The sequence below is a fragment of the Fopius arisanus genome, unplaced genomic scaffold (genome assembly GCF_000806365.1).
Source record: "Fopius arisanus strain USDA-PBARC FA_bdor unplaced genomic scaffold, ASM80636v1 scaffold00028, whole genome shotgun sequence".
Lineage (NCBI taxonomy): Eukaryota > Metazoa > Arthropoda > Insecta > Hymenoptera > Braconidae > Fopius > Fopius arisanus.
Genome location: NW_011887767.1, coordinates 741,075 through 763,126, shown reverse-complemented (window position 1 = coordinate 763,126; position 22,052 = coordinate 741,075). Strand labels below are relative to the sequence as shown.

The 22,052-nt window shown below is 36.1% G+C and overlaps 2 protein-coding genes across 4 annotated transcripts in view; one reads left to right on the top strand and one right to left on the bottom strand.

Annotated features, from left to right (window-relative positions):
- Nucleotides 1–333: 333 nt before the first annotated feature.
- LOC105265185 (arrestin domain-containing protein 2-like) lies at nt 334–4,651 on the bottom strand. The gene is made up of 7 exons (XM_011302558.1): nt 4,523–4,651; nt 3,376–3,491; nt 2,927–3,046; nt 2,637–2,851; nt 2,090–2,263; nt 1,325–1,697; nt 334–1,124 (listed from the first exon to the last, which is right to left on the bottom strand). Exons 1-7 carry the CDS (start codon nt 4,600–4,602, stop codon nt 976–978), a joined length of 1,227 nt encoding a protein of 408 aa, XP_011300860.1. The 5' UTR covers nt 4,603–4,651; the 3' UTR covers nt 334–975.
- Nucleotides 4,652–18,429: 13,778 nt separating this feature from the next.
- The window catches only part of Pgant9 (polypeptide N-acetylgalactosaminyltransferase 9), a 132,024-nt gene continuing 128,401 nt past the window's right edge, over nt 18,430–22,052 (top strand). For all 3 annotated transcript variants that reach the window (XM_011302557.1, XM_011302551.1, XM_011302552.1), the window contains exon 1: nt 18,430–18,768. The gene's annotated coding sequence lies outside the window, so the exon portion shown is untranslated. The remainder of the gene's footprint in view (nt 18,769–22,052) is intronic.

The following is a 22,052-nucleotide window of genomic DNA, read 5'->3' as shown; positions in this document are numbered from 1 at the left end:
ACATTTTTTAATTTTTTGGCGAATTATCGATGGATTTCGTGTAAGAAAATGTAAAGTTTTTGTGTTGTATCATTATTTAATGGCTCACGAAGTTTACTGATGGTGCGATCGTTTTCAAGCATTCCCTCTACAGTTTTGCGATTCTATTTGAATTTATAATAATTAATAATAATTGATTATTTAATTATATTATATTTATTGTGTTATTTTACTAAAAAATAAATATGATTATATTATATTTACGGTTTATAATTATATTATATTCATTTTTTATTATTTATTGAATAATTATATTATAATTATCTAAGTAAATTTTTAAAAAATGCGCAAAAATGTTCACACCACCATGAAACTTCATCAGTTATTAAATAATGACAACAAAAATGACACAAAAACTTTAGTTTATCACGTCAATCTCATGATACATTTACCAGAAAAATGAAAAACGTAAACTTTGACTATGTATGGGTGTAGAACACCCTTAAGGAATTATCGACGATATTTTCTCATTTTTCCAAGTTTTTTTAAAGAATTTCTGGGAAACGCTTGATAAAATCGACGTGAAAACATCGTTTTAGAGTTTTATTATTATTCAATGTCTCACGAAGTTTCATCGGTGTGAAAGAATTTTCCTGTGTTCTTAGCAAACTTTTACAAAACTCCACAAACTTTACGAAAATTTTTAAAAGCTAGACGCACAACTTTCCTGAAAATTAGTGAATCATAAAATAATGATGAAACCGATAAATGAAATATTTCCACATCAATTTGGTCCTGGATTTCCGAGGGATTTATAGAAAAACATGAAAAATGAAAAGCCATCAGCAATAATTCATTAATAATTTTCAAGATGAACCGGTGTCTAACACAACTAGAAATTTCGAGTAAATTACTCCGTCCGCGTAACGCCACTCTTCTGAAAGCCCTCCGAAAAGAAATTTCAATGCATCAACAAACAGTCATCGCGTAACGATATCATCCCCTTATCCCACCATCAAATTTATACACCCGGTACATCGGTGCATACGCTTCCACATGGGCATCATCTCCATTCTCCCCCACGGGATCATCTCGTTCAGGTTTCGAGGATCGATATATACGGCTGCTCTGATACTTGCACCCCTCTGAAAACAATTTCCACAATTGCAATCATCCCTTAATCCGATAAAAACCAAAAATAATGTCATCAATTTTTTTCCATTCGCTAAGAAAAAAAAAATGTTTTTAATTAATTAATCAAGTAATTGGAATTCCACTGAAAAATGTAGTTGAGAGGATTTTTTCAGAGAATTCTGTAATTTTTAACTGTAATTATTTGGAGTACTTGATTCATTGTCTTTGGAGACAGTCTCAGCCCACTGAACGGACTTATCCTTTTTTGAAATACTCTGGGGGTCATCGCTAGAGTCTATGGGGTCTTCGTAGTTCCTCAGAGGGCACGTTCCGACGACAATGGCCATCCTTATCTTGAGATTTTTATGAAACATCCGGTAGTACCACTCGTTGATGTCCACACACGCCTCGACTTTGAGGGTATAACAAACGTCAATGAGATCGCACACTCGCCCTGACGGTGGAATTGCTGGCACGTCGAATTCACAGTCATAAACCTCGCAATTACGTTGCACTGGCTGGTGAATCTCTACAACAATCTCTTTGTGTTTGCGAATATTATCCGCTGAACGATATACCACCACCTAATGAAACCATGACAAATGGAAAAATAAAACGGGATCAACAATTCATTGTTTTCGGGGGAATTATTCAGGCGGGGATTTTCTGCTGAATTTTAATAGGTTGTATAGATCAATTTGTCTTTGTTTATTCGATAACGCATATTTGTTTAGGGGATGGAGCGTTAAAATTCCAATCAAATGTTTACTTGTGCTTTTTTCAATATTATCTCAAAGATGTAATTAGCACCGATGAAAAAGTTTGTTCATTACTGGAATTAAAATGATTTGGTTAGATAAAGAAATTTCATTAAATAAAGGTTTAATTGCAATTTTTTTAATTGAAGAATCGGGCTTGTTTATTTGATCTGTATCGATCGTTTTTGGAATCGTTTTTGAGAGTGTGGGTATATTACCTTTTTGAATAAAATTCGAAGCTTTTTCACGTCGACGTTTGACTCATTTTTTAGATTAATTTTCAGCGGAATTGTTTGGCCAGGGACGAAACCACGAACAGGGATGAAGACTGACATGCTCAAAGGCTTCAGGTGACCAGTGAATGTTTTCGTGTTACTCTCGCTCAAAGGTAACTGCAAACACGCAATTAAAATTAATTTTTCGAACACAAGCGTGATTTGATAGAGTGACATATTTCGAATTGTTCATTTCTCCAAATTATTTCTTCTTAATTATCGATCTATCTTGAAAACTATCGATTTGAGGTAAAAATACTAATAGAATTTAATGAAGCTTATTAAATTTCAAACAGAAAATGTCTTATGATATTTCTTCTTAAAATCAATAGTTTTCGAAATAAATTAATATTTAGTAACTGCAGAATCTAATTGAAAAGTAAATTAAAAAAGTACATTTTTCTTGAGATAAAAAAAAAAGTTTCAGGCACAAGTGTTGGGGAAATTCGAATGAAAAAATGGAGAATTGAAGGAAAATTAAAAAGATTACTGGTGCCAATGAGTGCTGATTCAAATCTAAAACAGGTGCGATGGTGAATGCCAAAGGCTCGGAGGATATTCCTGAGTTTCGAGTAAATTCCAGTGTTGACTTGATAGAGTATCTCACTCGTCCGTATCGACCCTCGAAACTGCATGGTAGCTTTTCTGGCAGATTGAAGCTGAATGAAAATCCATCACTCCTGATTTCTGCATCACTGGAGTCACCTGAAATGATTCAGTAGTTTTTATTGCGTGGAAACCAACATCTTTTTGAAGAGTTTTATAATGCAAGGGACTTACTTCTGGTTAAATAAATCACATCGTGGAGGTAGGTTTCTTGGGCAGAAACTTTTCTCCGGAAACCAGTTGATCGGTTTGTGAAATAGACCTGTCCTTCACCCCTGCACTCCAATTTTACCACTGAAAATGGGGAGTTTTTATTGGATAACGCAGTGGAGTTCTCATTAATCGGAAATTCAATACCAAATTTTCCATCAATAACAATTAAACAAACAGTTGATTTGAAATATTTTTCATCCTTTCCCTCTAAACAAATCTACAAGTCATCAATTAATTAGTCATCCATATTTGAAGTAGAAACACACAAACAGCGAATTTTTTTTCCATTTTTTGTTGAAGTGGATCATTTAATGAAATCATAAATTGAGTTGAAAACTCAAAGTAGAAAGGGACAAATTTGAAGGGGAATTTTACGAAAAAATTGTTAGCAATGAATTCTAAAAACTTACCCATTCCACTAATCGGTGAGTCGAGTTGCAGTTTAACTTTTCCAGAGACAATCTGACCGGTGTAATAAACGTGCTGAGTTTTATCTAGAAGTACCTCGAACAGTTGCAGACCAATGCTGAAGAAATCTCATCATCATTAACGAGAAAAAATGGGGGAATTAAGGATGTCCTGTAGCTTTCAGCCAATTTTCACATTTTTCCACGATTTTTTCCAAACTATCTAATTTTCTGTTCGTGCTAATAACTCCCTGTGCTTTTTGTTATTGCAAATTTTTGTTTTCTGAGGCATAATGAGTTTAGAATTTTCGGTAAGACTTGACTTCTTACCAAAAAATCAATCGATTTCGTCGCTTCGATTCCTAGAAAAATTGCTGGAAGACAAATTCCATTGAATCGGTCGGTAATTTCTACTGAATATTCTCCAGTAAAAACCATGTATTATATATAACAATAATAATAATTAATGATACTTTTAATTTCTGATTCTTCCAGATGTCTCTACTTTTTTTTCTGTACTGAAAATACTAAAATTCATTATTAAATTTACAACAATCCAAAAAATTTTTCAAGTAACTAACTATTTGATTAATCTAATCATTTGATAGATTCGCGACAATTTTAAGTTTCTTCAAAAATATATAGTAAAAACAAATAAATATAACCTTGATGACGTAAATAGAATTATTTAATCCTATTATATTGATTTTTTGTGATTATTGAGAAGTTAAAAAATATTTTTGTATCTTAATATATACAAAAAATTATTAGTTGAGGGTAAAAAATATATTTCTAAATTGAGTGCATCCTCAGGCATATTTCATCGAAAACTTATTTCAAATTTGAATTCCTACAAACAAGTAAAGTTACAATTGAACTTCAAAATTTCAATTAGTTGTTTCAAATAAATTTATTCAACTCAATATTTAGCAGTCGCAATCGCATATGTCTTTGTGACTATTGATTCATTTAATTTGTTAGTCTCAAAACATTTCTTTGATTCACTATTTTTTTCTCAGTGTACATTTCTGAAAATGTAAATTTTCTCGCGATATAAATCTCAAAAAATGGTGAAAAATGGTGAAAAATTTTGAAAAATTTTGAAAAAACGTCTCAAAGAGGCCAGAGTATTCCCAAAACACGATCTCACCTCTCTTTTGTCACGATGTCACAGGCACTTTGACAGTTGATCCCTGGACCCAGTGGTTCAACCGCGCGATGGTCAGACATACCCCAGAAATTTCGGCTTTAATCGAAGGAAAAAATGCACCTCGTCTACTTGTCGAGAGGAATTCTTCAATTCTGTCCTCGTTGTTGGTGTGGAACTTTTGTTGATAAGTTTCCAAAATTGCGGGTCGAGGGTGCGGGCGCATGCGTTCAAAGAAATATTCGCCAATACCCGGTGGCGTCGGACTGTCCGGTGTCGCAAGCTCTTGCCCTTGAGCTTTCCTCCAGATGATATCATCTTCTTCCACCACCCAAGACACAGAACCTAATATCCATTATCAGGATTCCTATGGTGAATTGTGTTTATCATTCTCTTTCATTTCCCCTCGAGGGAGTTTTCAAAATATCGGAATATCTAATAGGATTCACGAGAACCAATACATTAAACTATGCGCATTTAAAAGTATTCGTTACAACGCAATTTATGATATTTCATATCGAATAGATTATGAGTTTTTATTCTAAATTATGAATTTGATAATGTACTGTATGATTTTGTATTTACGTTTTTCGAATTGTAGGTCACGTTTGAAATCGCAATTTACGTAATCAACTCGTTTCGACTTTAAGCTCTTCAAACTTCAGCTCTTCAAACAAAGATTTTCCTTTAATTAATCCTAAGCAATTTATGTTAATCATATTTGAACTCAACAAATCACAACAAAATTAAAAATTTAAATTGTGATCGTAATTTAAATCAATAGAGAATGTGAAATAAAATTAAATGAAAATTCAAGTGAATCACCAGATGGTGATTTTTTCCAAAAATTCTTTTTAATTTTTTTTACAGTAGGGTAGATCATGCCAAGATCTGAAGGAAAAATCAACTATGCCATTAAAAAACTGTCAATCATTCGCGTTATCGACTTCACTCGATTGATTGGAACTGTATAAAACCAAAAAAACATATTCAAAAAATCCGCCATGTGCCACCTCTGCGGATAAATACAATCATAAATTTTGAATCGACTTCTTCACCCAATTTTTATTATTCCCAATAATTTTGCTAATAAAATTTTATAATTATTTCACCTTATGTCACGTCTTGTCTCCCCTTTCCCAGATTATTTTCTAAACAAAACATTGCAATGAATATAGTATGTAATAAATAATTGAAAAAATTCCGAAATTTCAGGTGAACCGAAAAATGAAAAATGTTAAAGTGTAGAGGTGACAGACTGAAGTGAAAAAATAAAGAGAAATGTAAGTGTGTTTTGTCGAGATATTTCCAGCAAAACCATCACCTGGGCACCATGATTTTCTCCATTACGTCCACTTATCATCACATTTTCCACTTACCGCCCAGAAAAGCTCGTACACCTAGTTACCCCCTGATTTATGGAAGTGCATCTCCCGAGAATCCACGAAATGCGGTGCACACGCAAGAGGTAATAATAGTTTCTTGCAGGTGTGCACTTTTGGTGCACATGAGGGACCATAAAGGGCGCATAATTAACATCACCATAAATAATCCGACAACTAATTACTCCTATTTTATTCCCAACCAGATAATTTCCATCTGACCTGCAACAACCCATCGGTAAATTCACATGATCAATTGACATTGCTTTATTGCATTTCTTTTTACAGCATGCGAGACTCAGATAAATATGACAAAGGTGGAATCCGCAATCAGATTGAAACTCTCAGAAATTATTGATGCACTTTTTACTTCCGGCGCACCAAGCCGTTATCATTGACAGTTAATATCAGTAAATCACCGGTGGGGGGAATAATGATAGCTCGTGGGGGTATTTCACTCGGGAGTTAAATATTCATATTTGCGACGGTGTTTTACGTAATTTCGAAAATTCCACGGGTGAAAATCAATGGACATGAGTTTCGCCATCGAGAATCGAATCATAAATTAACGGTGAGAGGTACGTGCGAGCACTGGGGGATTGTTAATACATACAAGAGACCTAATTCGGTACATTGTAGTATCAACGGCTCGGACAGGGGAGAGGGCAAATGGAGTTAGTTTCCGGAGAATGTTGGGGGGTCCTTTGCGCACTAACAACCACCCAGTGCTAGGGGATGCTCTAGTGTTCGTGGTGAACAGTCATTAAAGTACTGTTTCAGGGATTGATGCATTATTTACATTGAAAATTTCCAAACTTTCCCGAATTTCTAACATTTCATATTTTGAAAATATTAACCGTCAGTCAAATTTTGCTCCATTTTGGTGCAGATTTAATGCAATTTTTCTCTTCTATTGCCTAAATTTCTTCATGAAATTGCCGTTTTTTTTTCAAAAACGCAAATAAAGAGAAAAAGTTTCCCTTCTAATTACTAGATTCGTTAATACCACCCCACCCACACCCCTATAATTATAATGATAAAAAAATTACAATTCCCGCCAGAAAATAATTCCTTTGAATTCGAAGGAATAATATCCACGCCATGTAATTAAAACAGTGCAAATACCACAAAATGTGGTGGTATTCCACAGGCGTACACAGTTGCACCGGTCCATGATTTTTTAACGACAGCCATTTGTTAATAAAAAAAATTCCCCCCGCGAGATACTCTGGACTGAAATAGTGCCATAAATATACAGTAGCGTTAAAATTTACTCAGCACACCGTAGTAATTGGAAATGACGTGGTGAGAGGATATGGAAAGAGCCTTTGAGCGTTGATGCGCTCGAGAGGGTGAAACAATGATGAGAACACAGGGGTAGGAACAATGCTGAATGGTGGGTGAATCCACGTTGCATTGTTCAATGCAGAGAAGATACAGTGGCTGGAGTATCTAGTCTGATACTACCTTGAATGCGTGAGAGTCTCGTGCTTACAGGGTGCATCTCAAACAAGATGTGTCCGGTTTATTTACACTCTGAAAAAGGATTACGTATCAAATCTATTGTGCCAAACTTTCGGTCATCTGACGGGAAGAGTCGGGAAAATGGCTAAATTTAATGTGTTCAAGAATTTTCAACAACAGGATTTTTCAACAGTTTTAGTCAGAATTCACGTTTTTTTTTTTTACTTTTTATGGTAGACTATCGGTCGGATTGACGTGCGAAAATATAACGTTTTCGCTTTTTGTCATTATTCAATGGCTCACGGAGTTTCGAGGTGCTGCAATCATTTTTATGCATTTTTTCTACGGTTTTGTGATTTTTTTATTTCGAATTCACAAAAAACGCAGGGAATGGTTCACACGAACTTAAAAACTTGTGAATAATTAAATAATGGCAAAATGCAAAAACGTTATACTTTTTTACGTCAACCTCATTGTAAGTCTGTAAAAAAATGAAAAAAAATGTGAATTTTAGTCGAAAGGGAGTAGAATATCCCCAATAATCCAAACTATTTATTTATAAAAATAAACAACACTTTCCGTTAAAAAAATCAATCCCTTAGTCTCATCAGATTTCTCTCTTCAATTTTACTTTCGAAAAATTTTCGTAATAATTACTGGAGTACTGCTCCGACAAGTGAAAATTCCTGAAACTTTTTAAAGTGCAGAATAAAACATCATGAATACATCAAGGGTTTTGAGATTTCTGAAAAGTACACTTTTATTATCAGTTTCTTGATGACTGGACAAAATGAATTACAACACACTGATTGAGAAATTATAGTCGTTTATTATTGCTTTACATGGACTATCAAAAAATTTACCCTCTAAAAATGATGATTTGCAATTATCGGGAGAAAAACTCATCGGAAATTCCATTAGATTTTTAATTGGAATGCTCTGGAATTGTTGTAACACCAGGTACATTAATATCCCTCGATATAACGCAATACCGCAGTGCGGCGATTATGGTGCATTGTCTTCGAAGGCTAGAGGGTGTTGACATAATTAATAACTCATTCAGGAGACCCACGTTATTCCCATGTTAATGCACGGATATTAACGCATTCAATGTGACAATTTTACTGACATTGTCGCAGTAATGATCTCTCTGGATGTATACATTTTGGGTATAAATATTGTTAACATGATTATTACAATACTGAAACGAAAATGGAAAGAGGCTAAAGATTTGATGATATGAGAAGTTTAAATAACGGTTAGATATTCCTGAACTGTCATATTTTTATCACGCGAAATAATGAATAAGAAATTTTTAATTTCTGAAATTCAGTTCAATCTCTCCTTCAATCACTTCGAAAATTCCCAATGAAGACAAGACGAATCAAACAATTTTTCTTAATTATCGATTTATTCCTTCGTGAACACTCTTACATGAATCTATGGTTTTTAAAATATATCGATATTTAAGAAAACTGAGCAATTATTATATGCCTTCACCACTTCTCTGATGAAGTACTAATTGAGAAATTAAAGCTCCCAATTGTTACGGAATCTTCATGCAAAACCTGACTTCTCTAAACATTAAATATCCCCATAAGACCACACGACCCTCCCATGTCTTCAGAATAAAACTAAATGTAAAAAGATTAAAGAATAATTATCTATCCAATATCCTTATCATATAAAAAATCAGCTATTAGCAGCCGTATCCAAATGATACCTCAGACTCCTCTCAAAAACCAAAGAAAAAACGAAAAAAAAAAACATTTGTACTGTTTCATATACATACATCTCATTAATTATAGTCTGAAAATCTCCTTTCTAATTTAAAAAACATGCAGATTCTTCATGGTACGAGGTCAATATTTGAACGAAAATAATTCAAAACAAATAAATCCTCTCACAGCAGCTTGTACCGCTCGAAGTCGAAAGAGCTGAGAAAATTCCTCTGCATCTCAGTGATTTCATTCCAGGGCAGGGGCTCTACCTTGAACCACGATTCCCCAGGGGGTGCATTCTCCTTGTCACCAGTTTCATTGCACCCCAGGAACTTCCTGAGGATTTTCTTCTTCGGTGGCAGCTGATTCTCCAAATCCACCTGGAGAATCTGATCCCGAGGTTTTTCCCACAGGGCCTGGGAGAGACTGGAGACATAATTGGTGTTGCAGATATTATCCTGGGTGATTTGCTCGAGAACAAGAGCTACCTGATCACTCTGAAGCTCCTGGGGCTGAGTCTCTGCCTCGCAGTCGATTTCCTGGTTGAATGGAAGATCTCCAGAGATATCAGGGTTCTCCAGGCCCTGGAGAAAATCTGAGTGGGGCTCGTCGTGGGGATTCAGGGGAACTTCCTCGATGAATGCATTCAGACCAAGATGATCTGACAGGACCAGCTGATACTCAAGGCAGGAGCTCTCGTTTTCCCTGAGGTGATCCCCAAAATTCTGGGGAAATTCACAGTTTATATCAGGGAAAGGATCTGGATTCCTTGTCATCATTGAGTCTTCCTGGGAATTCCTGGAGTTCTCTATGGCTGTTGACTCTCTCCGGGAGTGAGAGCCCTCATCGTCTGAGGACTCAAATAACTGAGGAGTCTCTATTCTCTTTAACACCTGCTGACGAATCCTCGCTGAATACCTGCGCTCAGTCGGCGACGGACACGTCAATGTCGAGTCAGATGTGTCCGAGCTGTTTCCATGGAACTGTAGAGTGTGCATTGCAGAGGACATACTCATGTCCTGAATTCTCCTGTTTGAGCTCACGACAGAGGCTGGACGTTTCCCTGGGTGAAGGGACGCACAATGCTGGTACCAGTCCCATTTTGTCTTCAATTTCTGACCTTTGGGGGAAATTATGATATTTCAGGAGGAGTAAAAAAATAATCCAGAAAATTGTTGATAAGCTCAATTGAAAGTGAATGAAATATATAAGATACCTGTTTTAATGGAATGGAGGGGCAAATGAATAAATTAATTACTAGCACAAAGAAAAAATTTCAAGTTAGAAAGTCTAGAGTTGAAACAATAAGTTTGAATTTTAACACGTGTTTAGGATCAAACAGCTCTTGAGATTATGAATTAGTCTTTTTTCTAAGATTTTATTCTCTAGCTTGTCATAAATCTTTGTCCAGGAATTTTTGCACATCGATCTGTGCTCAAATATTCTAACATATTCTTTCCCCAATCGTAATGAATATGAAATCACGTATGAGTAAAATCAATATTCCATAATTTTCTAAGTGTAAGACAGGACAAAAATTAATGAGTGAAACGAGGACATTGAATATTCAGTGAGAAACTGTTTCCTATTTGCTAACATTTAAGGACTCCTAATGAACTAGAACTTGTTGCAATAAGAATAACAAAAAACGTAATTTCAGGCACTTCCACACACGGAAATCGTCACCACAGGGATAATTACCAACAATTATCGGTTGCGATGGGTTTTAAACAACTCCGAAATTAATTCTCCGACTTGCCAACCATTTTCTCAGGCAAATGAGCGTAATGGGGGGTTCTTCGGAGCTTTGTTACCAGTGGTCAGAATAAACAATTGTAATCTTTACTACGATCTCTACTACAACCTGATGGGGCCCGCCCGCGGTGCAAGTATTTGTTTTTGAAATTCTATCGATTGTGTACTTTAAAGATTCTCGAGTGTTTTTTAGACGAGGCGTACGCCATACGATAACTGGAAGGATATTTAAATCACGGTATCTCCTCAGCTGATCTTCGCTTTTTTTCAGAGAATTAATTTTTCGCTTCTGACGATTGGAGCTGGATGCAGTTATTCGTTGATGTTGAAGGAATAAATTTGATTAATAGAAAATACTCACCACAGCACTTTCGCCTGATTTTTTTGACGTGAATTCGCCCCTCGTGACGACGAACGTTAAAACGTCGTTTACTCTTGTAGGAACAAGTGTGGCACTGCCATATCATGTGGCCATCACACCTTCAATAAAAAAACGTATCAATCATTATCATCAATATTCCAATTATTGGCACTTCCAGCATGTGTTGTAAGGATCCAATAAATCAATTTCCTCAATGACTTCGATAATTGATGCAATATTTTTTTATGTAGAAGCAAATGGTCTCAACGATAAATAACACAAAATTCATCTCCATCCTAACTCGATACAACCCCATCCCTCCAAAAATGAGTCTTATAGTTTCTTAAGCTCAAATTATTAATTTCAATTTCAAAAACAGCTGGCTGTTTCCTGTATGTAGAAAAACAAATTTTTTCAGAACCCCTTCATCGTTCCTTCATTATTATTACACATCACTTACAATTTAAAAAAATGTCTCAATCCTTGGCTGGTGACCCTGCCCTGTCAAATGTCAGCAAATAAACTCATTGCACTCAATAAATCAAATCAATCTCAACTCCCTGAAATCGTCTCTCCTCATCAATCAATTAATTTTTCACGGAATATCTCTGAATCCACCAAAAACATTGAAATTTCCGTAAAGATAATTTTTCTGGCTCTCAATCCACTCTACAAAAGACGTTCAGCCAAATATTTCGCTAATTCCCTTAGATCCACAGATATCTCTCGCCAACTCCCAGAGGAAAACTCGAGTCATAACCCATTCACCTTTTGCATGAAAAAACCATTGAAAATAAAAAAGCTAGTCCCGATTAATCGACGATCTCTTCTCATTTTTTCTAAAAGAGAACCAAAAACAGCGGAAACATCGATCACCAAGTGACAAATAATTGCAATTTTATGTCATAACCTCATATGAAATAAAGACCACTTACTCTCGATCGTCATCTGTTGAGGGGTCATGCACCGGGGACACTGGGGAAAATCGGTAACTCATGTTTAAATTTTCCTCCAGGAAAATTGAAAAGTCCAGAAAAACTGACGTGGGGCACAGGACGGAGGTGCTCTCTCGACGACTCTGCGATTCACACTAAAAACTATTGGATAATAAAATAACGGGAGCAGTATCACCTTCGGTTGACCGCAGGCTAAGACAGTAAGGATATCCCCCCTTTTAATTTTTCGCGGCGAAACCTTTGAGCCCCACAAAAGTCTCGACCAAAATGTAAACAGTTGTGAGGAGTCCGATGCTCTCATTGGCTGTCTCTTCTCATGTTCCCCCATTTTTTTTTCACCCGACGAGTGATGTTGACGTACCGAAGAACAAAACGTTCGATTGTATTTAGAACAGATTTTAAGAGGAAAAATCATAAAAACTAGAAATTGTTTTGCAATCCGGTAATTAGAATTTTTCCATTTTATCTTTTGAATTCTTTTTTGGCTAATTGCACTTTTTTTAGAAAAATGTGGTTCTTGATTAATTTTTAGTGAATAGTGGTTTGTTTATTGGGAAAATTGGATTTTCATAGTGTTTGATAAAGATTTCGAGATTTTGAGAACAAAACAAGAGATGAAGTAGATACAACAAAATTAGGTGATCAGAAATTTTGAATTGCTTTTTCAATTTTTTTTGGTTAATTAGACAATATTAAGAAATTTTCTAATTTTTTATCTGTGCGGAGTCACTGAAAGACATTTTCTCACTGACATTCCTCTCCAGTGAAAAACTAATTCAATCAACAGAATAATTAAGCACCGAAAACCCAAAATGTATATTTTTTTCTGGATCGGGAGTCATTGAAGAACGTTTTCTCTTCGCTATTCCTCTCTAATAAAGTCAGTGAACCAACGGAATAATTAAATATCTTTCTTCTGAATGTGGAGTCATTGAAGGACATTCTCCCCTTGATGTTCCTCTCCAGTGAAATAATTCAATCACGTAAATAGTTGAATTTCCCTTGGATTTCAGGTGGATGACGAAATGGAGGAATGAACCATATGGAACGACTGGGTCCCTCAGCAATGCTAATTCCATTGAATTGAAAGTGGCCATACGTGTCGATTCTCCCACCCGATAACTTGCGAATTTCATATTAGATTTCCCCTCCTATTTCCACGTGAACACGTCTGTCGATACACTCTGGCAAAGTGCACACGAGATTTCCCGGCTTTTGGTGAAAATCCCGAGGTACATGTATAACACTTATTTCGCATCCCTGTGGTAAATGCCACGTTTTCTCTGTAGCATTTTCAATGCCGTTCGGACGCTTCTCGTCATGCATTTCAAGTGAATTTTCCAATGGTGCACCGAGTCTCTCACCTATCCCTTCACCCTGTCTTTTAGTTCGATGTACATTGTGAGAGCCTCTTTGCAACTCGAGACCTCTCGACAGAAAAGCGAATTCCGAATAATAATCAGCGTTAATAGCGAACGTGCGTAATTGGCTCCCTTTACATCGTGTCTCTACCATTCGATATTCGTTTGGTGCAATATTAAGGATTCAGTGGTAATGAGGTACTGCCTCTTAATAACTAAAGTATCAGCCACTCTTTTCATCGACTCCATGAATTATCGATTTTTTACCATATTTTCTTCATTATTTGAGAAAAATAATCCTCATTATTCACGGAGAGAAATATTCAATAAAAATAAATATTACTCTTCGACTTGCTACCGATTTTTTTTTCCGAGGGTTCTGCTATTTCCAGGGCAAGGGATTTTTTCATAAAACATTTGTGAATATTTCGTGGGAAATTACGATGGATTGATAAGAGAAGAAATTCTAAAATATATTCCAAGTGAATTGTTGATTTTCTAAAGTAGTTCAAATTAATTGGAATTTTTCGGGGGTAAAATTCGAATTCTTTAGAATTTTTAGTTTATTGACATTCGGCATTTTGTATAATATGTTGAATTGTTCGATAGAGAGGGACTGAATCGTTTACGATGTGTCGGTTCAATTTCGTGTCGTTCTGTACACTCAATATTCCAAATTGTCCTGCAACAATATGCTTCAAATATTTGATCAATTAACGGATATCAATTAATATTCATTTCATGACAACCAGAAATGTGCTGTGCGTGGATTTACGATAATGATTAATTTATTGAAACAGTGGTTTTTGTGAGTGTTCCTCAAATAATTTTGGGCTATGGAAATGAATTAGTAAATACAGAGAGGAATTGATGGAAATGAGAAACTCAGTGTATTTGATTTCGAGCGTGACTGTCTATGCAGAATTATATCAATATATTTCCCATAATTGCGAACTTATCGAGAACAATATACAATTATAAACACCGCTATTGATTACTCGTATTAAACAATTTATCACAATTTTTCGTTAATTGCAATGAATGCATTAATGGAAAATGTGCGAAATTAGGAAATTTGAAATGGTTTGATATTAAATATTCAGTATTTAATCAACAACTCAATTAAACTTACTGTTTAAATTTTTTATGACAGATCATAAAAGTTTTATAGAATTCGATAATTATAGAATGAGTGGAAGTATAATTTCGGATTCAATGAACCCATCAAAATTAATAGCAAGTAAAAAATAATTTTTATGTGTTTTTTTAATTTTACATTTTTAAGTCGATAATTTCGGGAAGTCTTCCCCAAAAACCAGGGAATTCGTTCCATTTTCGGGAATAAAGAGTAGAAATAACTCACCGGATTCACAAAATTCTTAAACTTTCGCGAGTTTTTGCTGAGAAACCGACACTACCTGAGAATTAAGGAATTATTACCGATATCTCCTCATTTTTCATGTGATTTTGTCAATTTCTGGGAAACGCTGGGTCCGATTGACGTGAAAAAATATACCATTTTTAGGTTTTATCATTATGCAATGGTTCCCAAATTTTCATAGTCATGCATCTGGTTTTCTAAACTTTTTGTAAAATTTTGGGAATCTGAACGTAGGAAAATTCTTCCACGGTGACTGAGATCTGTGAGCCATTGAATAATAATAAAACTCGAGAACGATATATTTTTTTATGTCAATTTAGTCGACAGTTTCCCAGAAGTTTATAAAAAAAACTGAAGAAATGAGAAAATTTCGCCAATAATTCTTTAAATGACGAGGTTTTTTCCCTTTCTATTGACGAATTATGGAAATTATTGGGTAATTCCAGTATTTTTCCCCATGTATATTCCATTTCGCGATGAAGTACGAAAAAAGGAGGCCTCAAGTACCTCAGAAGTATCTTCTCGGAGTACTGATGAATTATTCCCCAGAGTTGGCCACAAATTCCCCAGCACCCATACCCACACGCTGACTCACAGCCCCGTAAATTACTGGAGACAGTTAAAGCCTGCCACCAAAGTGATTGATGCTTAAAAAGCCCCGTAATCACTCATGCAATAAGAAATCAACTGTTGCTCCCGTTGCTCATTAAAATTTAAACAAATTACAAGAAAGATTTGCAGCAGACGTGCAACATGAATGTTTCATTCTCAATTACTCAGCTGGTGCGATTCTCAAGCCCCAAGAGATCTTCTGGACGATTGACTGCTTGAGCCAATCCACAGGGTGAGAATTCCAGATTTTTCATTAGAACCAGTGGAGAACGAGACAATTAAGGGATAGAAGTTAAACTCTCTGGCATTTGTCAAGTGGTCAGTGTCAGCGTTGATTTCCCAAGTGAATATTGCATACGTGCGCCCTGAATATCGGATTCACGCGTTTATATGTACGTAGAGATACATTGCAAGATATTTGCCGTGGGATATGAGATCGTGTACGCTTTCAGGGGTAATATCTATTATTGCTAACTTGTTTTCTCATATTACCCTTTGACCTCTTTCATTCTCATTTTTAGCCCGAGTTTCCTGAGCCAAGACGGCGTGTAACAATTCCGCCTCAACAGCAAAATCTCACCTCCACATTTTTCCATATTCCCCTTATGACTCCTGTTGGTAGCGCGAATGTGGATGCGTTATCGTAAATTATCGGGATAATGCCAGGAGATGCTATCCGGAGGCGTCCAGCTATATCCAGCGATGCACTAGTTAATGACGGTCTAACCGAACATTCTGAAAAAAAATTGCTTCTCACTAAAGTATTTGATCGAACTCTTAGTCTCAGGACTTTTTAAAAATTGGGGAAATACTTGCGGGGTGCGAGGGTAATGTGCACATCAAATTTATGCAAATGTTTATAATTGTTTAAAAAAAAATAAATGTAGATCTGTTACAGGTGCAGAGAAATTTCCACTGAAATTTACTCTGACACGTAATAATCGTTTGGTGGAATTCTGGAGGATCCTTATTTATCATCGAATCTGAGTGAGTATTTTATATCAATGAGCAATTATTGATGAATATTATATAAATATTAATTATTTTATATAATACAGTATTATATTATGATCGTAATTTTCCCTGAAATTTTCTGGTGAAAATTCCTGAGGGGTGATCACGTTAAAATTACTGAATACCGGAGTAAATTTTTATGAATGATGACGAATTCTCGATTTATCATTTGCAAAATTAATTTCTAGAGTGATGGAGGGGTTTTAATAATGAAAATCGTTGCAAAATGGTTTTCAGAGGGTAAAAACTCGGGAAAGGGGAGGGTAATGAATATTGGCGGGGGATTATCCGGGAATGAGGAGAGGGAAGAAATGTACACCATCCGAGGGTTGAAAGGTGTGCGAAACCCTCTCGTATCTCCTGATTCAGAGAGAAGGGGAATGGCGTCAAGTAGCGAACGTGATGTTACGATCTTAATCCTGGTGGACACCACAATCTCCTGGTTTTTCTCATTTTTCTCTTCATTCCGCGATTAAGAGGGAAGAGTCGCTCGTAAAAAGGCTCGAGGCATTGTACCGAGATTATACCCCTGCATACATGGAAATACACATGTGTATATCTTTATATATTATAATGGCAATTTTATGTAATTCGTTATATCGAAAAAATGAGGAGGAATGAATAGAGGGGAAGTTATGGGAGGGAAAGGGAAGAGTTATTTTAATTCTGCTGTGATTTTGAAAGAAATTTTTTTTTTATTTCTTCGTGTTTTTCGAAAAAATTTTTTAATATAGATTAATATAAATGATAGATTAGATTAGATTAGATTAGATTGATTTCCTAAAGTATGGCTTTTAATATGATGATGTGATGATAATAAAATCGCCAGGCCTGGAGAGAGTACGGGAATAGAAGTTTTTTGTTTTGCTGTGCCCCGAGGGATCAGATTTTTAGCGGAAGAATGTGATTTTTTTTCCCAAAATTTTTGTTATTTGGATATTTTTATGGAGTTCAAAGTCTATTTTATAATCTATAAGGCGAATATATTTGGAATCAGTTATTGGTCGCTGTAAAAATTCAATTGAAAAAAAAAAACTTTCCTCCCCCAAAATTTATTAATCAGACACTTATCTTCGTATTTCTCGTGGTATGAAGCCGTTGATATTATCTACGGGGCGAATATCTGTGGAATCAATCGTAGATGTCTAAACAAATTCAATTTCAGGAAAAATCACTTCCCTTTCCCGAAAATTTTTAATGAGACCCCTGGAGCTGTGGTAAAAAAAAAATACTTTGTTCCATTTCTCCAGGATCTGAAGCCCTTATCATCCACAACTACTCAAATAAACACGCAATCAACCGGCAGTTAACCAAAAATTCGATAAAAAAAACTCATTCGTTCCCCCTTTCTCCCCAGCACCTAACAGGTTCCTCTAACATAACCATTTATCGCAATCACATATCGTCAATTTCCAGTGCAGGTGAGCGCCGACCCGGGACTAAAAAAAATGAAAACCTAAAATCGGCGAGTGAGCGCCGTCTCGATAAAGACGAGAGAGAAAGGAAACGTGAGAAAACTGACGTCTGCGATGGTATAATTTAACGGTCCCAGTGGCTGAACACTCAAGCCGAGTATTGGAACGTTCAAGAATAATCCACAACCTTTAACCTACAATCATCAAATTCCCGGGGTTCACCTCAAACAGTCTCTGCAAACGTCCCCTCGGAATGTAACCCTTAAAGATAATTTTCAGAAGTGAGGGAAAAATGGAAATGTTGAAAAAGTTCAGACATTGGAAAAGAGTGAGGTACCGCGGGACGTTATTTAGTGTCTTTCGTTGCACATGCGCCGGTTTTAATCGGTGATATCCGTTGAGTCTCGGGCGCCCTCGGTTGAGGAGTGGGAGCGACTCGGTGTGCAGAGGGACTCGGGATTGGACTATCGTTCAGTGGGTGGTGGTGGTGGGGTAAGAGAAGTCCTGGGGTAATTTTCAAGTCCGCGTGCCGTTGACAGCGAACGCCAGTGGAAGCCGGTCTCTCGGTGTGACAACATTGTTGTGTTGTGAGTGTTTTTTTTATATTAAATCGTGTCAACTGTCACTGTCGATTGATCCAATAGTTCGATTTTAATCATTCAACGACTCAATTGTGCGTGATTTTCGTTGTCCTGTGTTTTGTTTACGTTTTTGGGACAAAGTGCGCCACCAGTGGGAAAACGTGAGTGTTTTGAGGTGTCGAGATTCTCAGAATTCCGATCTTTTGGTGATTGCAGAGATCAGCTGTTCGTCTTGAGGATTTTAAGGTTAGTCTTTTGGATTTTATTTTGCGGATTGAAGATTGTGAGGGCCAAGGCCATTTTCGGGCAATTAATGTGGGAAGAAGTTTTTGTTTGGACGGATTTTCCGTGGGAAAATCATTGCGTGTTGATTGTGGAGCCGATTTTTTCGATTTTTTTTTCGGATTTTTGGGATTGCAGGGTCGTGGGGAAAATATGGTTTTCGTGATTTTGGTCGGGGAGGGGGAATTTATTTACGGAGGTATTTTTTTTTTTTGGGGGGTGAACTGTCAGACTTGAATAAATAGGGCTTGTGTATTTAACGATGAGAATGACCAGTTGTTGAAACATGGACAAACGAAGAATTGAGTCTAGTGATATTGGAATCGGTTGTTTACGTGAAAATTCGAGTTGAAAAATCATTAGAACTAATGTTTTTCTTTGGATTTCTCCAATAATATGTATTTTAAATTCCGGGAATTTTATCAAATGAAATCAAAATTACATTATTTTCAAATTATGACGCTGAGAGAAGATATTAATAACTTCCTGAATATCTTTCTTTGAAGTTTTCATAATTCTTTAAAAAATGTACGTGCCAAAATACCGCTATCTTTCTTCAATTACGAGTTGCCAGGAAAAAATAACATACGTAAAAAAATGTGCTCATCTTAATGAACCCTTCCGTTAGTCAATTGACGTTCAATTAAAAAAAAATGAGGAAACCTGCGATTATTCGTTTTCCATTAAACTGTCCTACTTGAGTATCCTCAATACTTAATGAAGCTGCGTGTAGGTACAAGTACTGGTGTGTTTACGGATTATTTTAGTCTGACGGTCGTTTGAAAAATTGTACCAAATAGCTACCTAGGCCAATGCAATGCATTGGCCGAGGTAATTTTATAAACGAGTACTAGGCACAGGTTGAACTGAGGTAACGACCTTTTGCGTCTATAGAACTCATTAATTCCACAAGTTCATCGGCACCTCATCATCCATGACTTTATGTAACTCGACTGTAACTCGTGTATAATTTTTTAATTTACTGTTTATCACTTTGAGCCGGAACTTGACACTTTGAGCGGGTGTTTACGAGGATTTTTAAATGTAAAGGCTCTTCGTTAGTTTGGACCGTCCACTTGTATTTACACCATATTTTATACCCCTCAACTTCAATTTACTTGGAAGATACTCCGAAGTATAAACATTTTATAGACAAACTCAAACTCGGGCATTTTCATATTCGTAAAATTCAGCTGTGATTCATTTGGCGCGCACACCCTCGCTTTTTACGACACCATCGTCGAACAGATATGGCTGCAATTAGAATATCTAGACTTTAATTTAATTACATAGTCGGGGGAAAATTGTTTCCTCTTGCCAAGGGAGAAGACACTTGGCTTTGAGGGCGTTATTACCCGAGCTATTTCGGAATTACGAGTTGTCGGGGGTTTTTGAATAATGTGGAGTGAATTTCACTTTATAAACATAGAGAACAGGTTTTTTTATTGGAGAACATTTTTTATTCAACTTCGTGTTAATATTTTACGATTTCCGATTTTTTTATGAAAGAACAATTTTTCCAATTGAAATTGATAAATATTTCGATTGCGGGTTCTGACAATTAATTGAAAAATTGATTGGTAAAACATTTGTTTTACGCTCATCTGTGATTAAATAATTACGAGAAAAAAAATTCCTGATAGAGGAAAAATTTTACTCGGAATTTTTTCGAAAATTTCAAGTGGAATTGAATTTTTTTATGAATGCTCATTAATGCTAGAAAGAAGAAGTTGATTATTCTCGAAATGAATTTACACTGAGAGTGAGATTTTTTCAATGAATTGAAAGATTTAGTGACTGAATATTTGAAAATCGAATTGAACTAAACACTTGAATACATAAACTCGGAGGATATACAATCCCCCGAAGCACCTAAAATTTATTCCGTGCATTTCATTTCATGTTTGGCTTTCATTTCTTCGCCTCCTCCATTCCCTGTCATCTCTCACTCTCACACTCTCTGTCTGGATTTTTTCTGACTCTCTCGAGGTTTTTTTTTGTCTCATGCAGTCTCGTCACTCCTTCCCTTCGCGGCAGTTCAGTTCTTCAGCATTTTCCCCCTTTTTTTTTATCTCCCACCCCCTCTTGTTGTTGTTCTCGACATTTTTTTTTATTACGAAAATTTCTGCGTACACCGGGAATAACGAGGCGTGCGCTGTACTTTGACGCGAGTGTAACTTCAAGGGAGAAATGTGACTTTCTTCTCACTGCTCCATTTTCATGGGATCACGTTCGGTCTTTCTTTTTTTTTTTATCGGGATGGGCTGAAGAGGTTTAAATACATCCCTCCAGTTTGTCCTAATGGGCCTCTGATACCGACTGGTACGAAAACTGGCTTTCGTGGAAGTTTCACGACGATTCCACGCTAACGGAGAGACGTCGAACGAGTTTCAATGAATTCCACGGAGTTGCCTGTAAATTACGAATTTCTCTAGTCTAGGGCTCAGAGCCTTGCAAATTGATGATTTTCCTCGGGGACTTAGTCACTTCATTCAGGCATCTTAATTGTGTTTGAAAAATTCGGATTTGTTTTTGTCTAACGGCATTTTGGAGACTGGAAATTTTTCTCAGAAATTTCTGACGCATTTTTTTTCTATTTTTCTTTTATGGATTCGTGTTTCGTGGACAGCCCCACGCAATTAAGGCCGATTTTTGAGTTATGAATCTGTCGGGAATTCAGCACAATTTTTCTGAAAAATTTAAACTCAAAATTAAAAATATAATAAATTATTTTAATATCTGAAATCGGCACAAAGTACATTAAAACAATATACAGAATGTAAATTATATATTCTCTTAGCTAACTGGCTCATATTATATATTCTTCGAGTAGGGCTGAAATATTAATTAATTCATCTAATACTCTCCTTCCCACCGATATTGAATTCCATTTTTTCCCCAACAATTTGCAATTCGAATGATTGATTTATTGAAAACCGATCCAACTTCTCGGATAACGTCCGATTATTTTACGGATATAGCCAAAATTCTCGACGTTTCTACCGATCATTTATCCACCCAAAACCTTGTAAGGATATAAACCACATAATTGTGAGTTTTCCGCAAAAATGGAAAATTTATCGTGTGCCGGGTGCGCGTTTGAAGCTGTATCTGCTGATATATTTATAGTCAGTTGGACGTGAATTTAAATTTTAAATGACCCCCTCGTCGCCTCCTGGCATACCGTTGCACGTCCACACGTAAACGCATTTATGACTTCCCTCTCCCCTATCTACCCCCTCCCCCCT

What these genes read in the sequence shown, in the direction of transcription:
- LOC105265185 (XM_011302558.1), bottom strand. Translation starts at nt 4,602, where the DNA reads ATGTCTGACCATCGCGCGGTTGAACCACTGGGTCCAGGGATCAACTGT. An exon ending in CTCACCGATTAGTGGAATGG is followed by an intron (nt 3,047 to 3,375) that starts GTAAGTTTTTAG and finishes CCCCATTTTCAG; the next exon opens with TGGTAAAATTGGAGTGCAGG. An exon ending in TGTGATTTATTTAACCAGAA is followed by an intron (nt 2,852 to 2,926) that starts GTAAGTCCCTTG and finishes GAATCATTTCAG; the next exon opens with GTGACTCCAGTGATGCAGAA.